Raw genomic sequence first — 6,000 nt, forward strand, 5'->3', positions numbered from 1 at the left:
CCCATTTTTTGAAAGCATCAGTCAAAAAATGTTTATCTAGGTATTATAGAATCCGCCCAAACTCCATTGAATTCCACCTATTATTTTCTGGAAAAAAAAACACACAAAAGAATACTGTTAACCCTCTCCATACGAACGGCGAAAGAGACGACGTTAACAGCGTTTCACCCCAATTACCATCATCAAAATATTGCAAGTGGAAGGCTCTTATACTAAAGAGGTGAGTGTTGACAAAGAATACCACTATTCTGACGACGGAAGCTAAAGGTTGGGTCATTCAGACACCCACTGGACATCCGAGGGGTCTGTGTAGAGGAGAAGAGAGGACTGGCCGTACTGAGTGAGTTAAAACTTAATCCTTGGTTTCTGCTATACGTAGCTCTTTCTTATCAATGTTTTGACTATTGATAACGATTTTTGATTGCTTTTTTGTTGTTTTTTGTTTGTATTATGAGTGAAATAGTACTTGTCAATTTGTATATTAACTGATTTAACGAATGAGCCTGCTTATTGTTTTTGACATCACTCTTTTTGTATTTATTGGATATGTGTAAATGATGAACGTATTTCTCCAGTCAACGGGAAATCATTTACAGCTTAGTCTTTTGTGAAGGACTATGCCTCTCAAACTAGGAGGCAAAATTGCACTGGCTCTTAGTGCTGCAGCCTTGTGGGCTAGTTGGTCTTTGGGAACCATCCCAACGCTGACTGTCCTAAAACCCTCTTGGCCGAGAGAGTGGGGATGTAACTTGGGCAAGACACTCTCCACTATAATCAAATTCTAGCCCAAATAGTCGGAACAGCAGTTGCCTCCTCTGCTGTTCTGATGGTCATAGTCGGACACGACTGACTATCATATACAATGGAATGTTTCAATCCCCCCAGGGGGCACACGAAATAAACTCCTTGCCTTGCCTTTTACCAACCAACCAACCAACCAACTAACCAAGCCAGTCAGTCAACGCAACCCAATAATGTCAAATCAACTTACACATTCCGCCATTTCCCCGTCTCCAAAACATTAGTCTTCTGGGAATCTTCATGCTGTGTGATGTGGAGGGTGGTGAACGGTGCTGCGAAGAATATGCTGGGCTGTCTCACGTCGTCATTGGAATCTGTATATAAAAAAAAAAACGGAGAGAAAAAAACATGTGTTTCAGTTTCACTTTCTCAAAGAGGGGTCACTCACTGCTTTCGGACTAACCCATATACGCTACACCACTTCTGCAAGTCAGCTGAGTGCCTGACAGCAGCGAAACCCAACGCGCTTAGCCACGCCTTGAGTTTCATGCATTTTGTTTGTGTGTGTACCTATCTGAGTGGATTCTTCTGCAGAATTTAGCCAGAGGGCAACCCTTTTGTTGCCGTGCTTTGTGTGTGTGTGTGTGTGTGTGTGTGTGCACACCAGGTGCGTGCTGCACACGGGAACTCAGTTGATCGTTTCATCCGAGTGACTACAAGCTCAGTTTGATTTTCCAGTCAATCTTTCGGAGAAAGGGCGAGAGCCTCGAATCGAACCCAGACCCTCAAAAACACTGTCTTGACAGATAAGCGCCTTTACCATCTCTTACGTCTTCACCATTCTGTCACCTTCCCACTAGAAAAAGACAAGAAAGCGATTCCTTTAAATCGAGACAATAAGTAAGTGCAGACAAAGCCCGCTGAATTGCTGCCTTTTCACTGTCTAGATTACAACCATGTATGAGAGAGAACACAATTTCTGCTCTCCCTGATGTGAACTTCTTTTATTTTTCCATTGGTACAGCTTTGCTACGAATTGACTCAGCTATTAGTTCTAGTGAGAAAGAGTGACAGGATTTCCAACACTGAGAGAAAGATCACCCAAATAATGATAATAAAGAAGAAGAAGAAGAAGAAGAAGAAGAAGAAGAAGAAGAAGAAGAAGAAGATGATGATGATGATAATGATGATGATGATGATGATTAGAAGAAGAAGAAGAAGAAGAAGAAGAATCTTTATCTTGAAGAAGAATCAACTTGTTATACCGCTGTGCGTTTTACTGCGCTGAATCGAAAAGGTTTTAAGAGCGCTTCGTCACACACGTTCATATGAGCCAATTTTCTATTCTTCACATTCAACCTACGTTTGAGCCAGAAAAAGGGCTGGTTTGGAATTCAGGATATTTTGCACCGTGTAAAGCCTATCCCCCCCAAAACAAACAAAGCCAACACACACACAAAAAAGGGACAGGTTTGAAGGAAACTGGCTTTGAAGATACACGCAAACCCCACTTTTCCCACCAACCCATCCCAATACCTTGTGTGCATACTTACTTAGAAATTAGATATGGGCAGCCCCATTGCGTCTTAAATCGCGTGTGTCAAACACGGCTGGCTACAGTACAAGCAACAGCACAGGGGTTGTCCCACCTTTTGTAAACCTGGTTTTTGCATGTTGATAATTCCGTGAACATGCTTCAACACCCGCCCCCCCCCCCCCCCCCCCCCCCCCCCCCCTCACCCATCCGCAGTCCTCGACGTCACTTCCCGGTAGAATCCTGTCCTCCTTAATTCAAGTTAACTCTCTCCATACGAACGGCGAAAGAGACGACGTTAACAGCGTTTCACCCCAATAACCATCATCAAAATATTGCAAGCGGAAGGCTCATATACTGAAGAGGTGAATGTTGACAAAGAATACCACAATTCTGACGACGGAAGCTAAAGGTTGGGTCATTCAGACACCCACTGGACATCCGAGGGGTCTGTGTAGAGGAGAAGAGAGGACTGGCCGTACTGAGTGAGTTAAAAGGCCAATGCGTAAGCACTTTAGAAACGGTATTATGATGATGATGATGTCATTATTATCTCTCTCTCTCTCATAACACATATACACCCGCGCGCGCACATACACACACACACACACACACACTCTCTATCTATCTCTCTCTCTCTTTCTCTCCCTCTGTATATATGTAGTGTTGTGCTGTGTAGACCCTGTTTCAGGGCGAGGACTACATGCGAAAAAGCGTACCAGTGCTTATCTATTTACATCGAAAATAAAGAATTTTGTCTTGTCTTCTCTCTCTCTCTCTACTTGCGAAAAGTGTAGGAGGGAGGGAACGTTCGAAGGGGTGGGAGAGGGGGGGGGGGGGAGCGTGTTTTCCACTTGGTGATATGAGCATGTTGCTTAAGTCATTAAACCATTTGAATCTTGAATCTCTCTACTTGCCCATACTTTTCTCAAGGAGATAATTGAGTGTGACTGATCACTGAGCAGAACTGACTTGCCAAGACAACCCAGCGCGGCACAGTGCGAGGAGGTTGAAGAAGAGACAGACAGGGGGAAAAAAAAAACCCCACTGAGATGGCAGGACACTATCCCAGAATGGACAGGCCCGAGACTGAATGACGCCCCGAGACAGACAGAGAGACAGACAGACAGACAGACAGAGATGGCTGCCAGGGTCATCAGAGGCGCCCCACGGTCGGAGACTAAGCGAAGGGTGAGAAGAAGAAGACGGAGAGAAGGAGGAGGAGAAGGGAGAGGAGGAGAAAAAGAAAAAAAACAAGAGAGGCAAGGCCTTCAAGACTCACTTGTGATAAATTACTTCCCTAGCATTAATTACAGAGTAATTTCCCTTTTTTACCACCTGCACCAAAACGTTTGCAAAATAAATAAAAATTCCATGCTTAGCAAAAGAAGTTCCTGTTTGAACAAAAAATGATAATAATGACTCCTCTAGTTGTTGTGTCAGAATAAGAGGTCAAAGTGCCAAGTTTAGAGGATACAAAAAATATAAATATAATAGTAAATGCAGTTTGCATATAATTAGGCTTCTTTTTTATTTTTTTGTGCCCCTCCCAGAGGTACAATATTGTTTTAAACAAGATGACCGGAAAGAACTGAATTTTTCCTATTTTTATGCCAAATTTGGTGTCAACTGACAACGTATTTGCAGAGAAAATGTCAATGTTAAAGTTTACCACGGACACACAGACACACGGACACACACACACAGACACACGGACACACACACACACACACACACACACACACACAGACAACCGAACACCGGGTTAAAACATAGACTCACTTTGTTTACACAAGTGAGTCAAAAAAAGGAGGAGGTCCAGCAGCAGCAGAAGAAGTAGTAGTAGAAGGAGAAGAAGAAGAAGAGGGAGGAGAAGGAGGAGAAGAAGAAGAAGAAGATTGACTGACTGATTGAATCTTAAATGGGTAAAGAATTAGGTGCAGTAAAGGCCTTTTTACAATTCTGCCCATTTAACGACACAAAACATAAAAATAAAGAAATGAATTAAAAATAAAATAGAATGATAATAACGACGAATGAAAATAGTAACTGGAATATTCTATAACAAAGCAATGAAAAGAAGAATTGGTACATTATCACGTACGTACGTACGTACACACACACACACACACACACACACACAGAGCAAGCAAACAAAGACATACGCAGACATTCACACCCAAATGAACAAATCAACCAATCTGTACTACTATAATAGCCTCCTGTACTAATTTCACTCCACTTTCCTGTCAAAGAAGAGTTCTAAACATGTGAAGACACACGACCAACACGCAAACGCTTGAAATCCGCCCGACTATGATCTGCCATCCCGGTCTGTGTTAACAACTGTACACACACACACACACACACACACTTACCACGACTCAGCAGACGGAAATTTAATTCTCTGCTCTGTTGACATGCAATAAACACAGCATACAGCACCTGGCCTAGTTTAGGTTTCAAAGCTGAAATAAATCTACAACACTAACGTCAATCACAAGAACTCGACCGTCTTGGTATACGATCTCACACAAAATCACACGCGAAATTTTCTTTCGTGCACAGATGTTTCCAAACAGGACCTGTCTCCACTGCTGGTTAGAAAACTCTCCGCTTCATAAAACTCCAACACACCATACAACGAAAATTTCGCGTAGCACAGCACCACAGAAAAAAACCCAACTTTCTCTCACTCTCAGTGCGACGTCAAACACACACTCAAACACACACACGCACTTACATTAGCTAGCACAATCACACATACATTCAATTTTTCATTCATCATGACATGGCAGCTAGTGGACTGAGTACAAGCAAGCATTTGCAAAAGACCGCGAGTAGGTTAATCAAAAGTATCGAAAAGAAATATTTTTATGTTAGACTTAAAGAGAGATAGGCTGGAATTTGACAAGTCTTTGGAAGCGTGTTCCATTCTATGCTTCCATTAAATGAGAGACTCATCTTAGATAAATAAGATTTAGGCTTTGGGACAATAGCTCTGTCTGATGTACGTTGGAACTGGAAACAAAATAATGATTTTAAATACTGTGGGCATGCGTTATGAACAATCTTATGCATGAGAATCAATGTGTTATATCTAATAAATAGATGAACAGATAATATTTGAAGTTTTGTACATATTGTGCACAGATCCGCCTGTGGTATTTACGTAGCTAATCATCTTAATGGACACGTTTTTGTAAAGAGCAAAGTAGCTTTAATGTAGAAGATATTTACCCCAAATAATCGAGTAATAGCTGAGACGAGACTGGATATAGGCAAAGTAAAACACACGTCTTGAATGATCTTCAAGAAAGTGTTTGATCTTTGACAATTGGAATACACTAGATGATAATTGTTTTATGAGGCAATGAATATGTTCCTGCAACGAAAGATTTTGATCAATAGAAATGCCTAATAGTGTATGCTTAGTAACTTATAACGGATGATGGCCTGGTCTTCAAAACTTCAAAAGATGCTCAGGAAAGAACTAAAGCCGTCCAGAAACAACTGAACAATATCGCTCAATGGTGCAAAAACACAGGATCTTCCATCAATCCAGCGAAAGCTCAAACGTTGCTGTGCACCCTCAAAACAGAACCGCGAGCAAATCACCACCACCTGTGTCATTCGACGGAATTCAGATTGAGAAAACCGAATGCCTACGCTACCTAGGAATACAGTTCGACAGGATGCTGACCTTCGGAAAACATACGGAAAAT

The 6,000-nt window shown here is 41.9% G+C and overlaps 1 protein-coding gene across 4 annotated transcripts in view; it reads right to left on the minus strand.

Annotated features, from left to right (window-relative positions):
- Positions 1–6,000, minus strand: part of LOC143283696 (uncharacterized) — a 48,153-nt gene that overhangs the window by 23,088 nt on the left and 19,065 nt on the right. For 2 of the 4 annotated variants that reach the window (XM_076589934.1, XM_076589933.1), the window contains exon 2: positions 992–1,115. In XM_076589934.1, coding sequence (XP_076446049.1) covers positions 992–1,043 — 52 coding nt within the window. In that variant the 5' untranslated portion in view covers positions 1,044–1,115. Of the gene's footprint in view, positions 1–991; positions 1,116–4,653; positions 4,964–6,000 lie in introns of those variants that run through there. The other 2 variants (XM_076589932.1, XM_076589935.1) reach the window with 2 other exon arrangements.

This window comes from Babylonia areolata, chromosome 7 (genome assembly GCF_041734735.1).
Source record: "Babylonia areolata isolate BAREFJ2019XMU chromosome 7, ASM4173473v1, whole genome shotgun sequence".
NCBI classification, from domain to species: domain Eukaryota; kingdom Metazoa; phylum Mollusca; class Gastropoda; order Neogastropoda; family Buccinidae; genus Babylonia; species Babylonia areolata.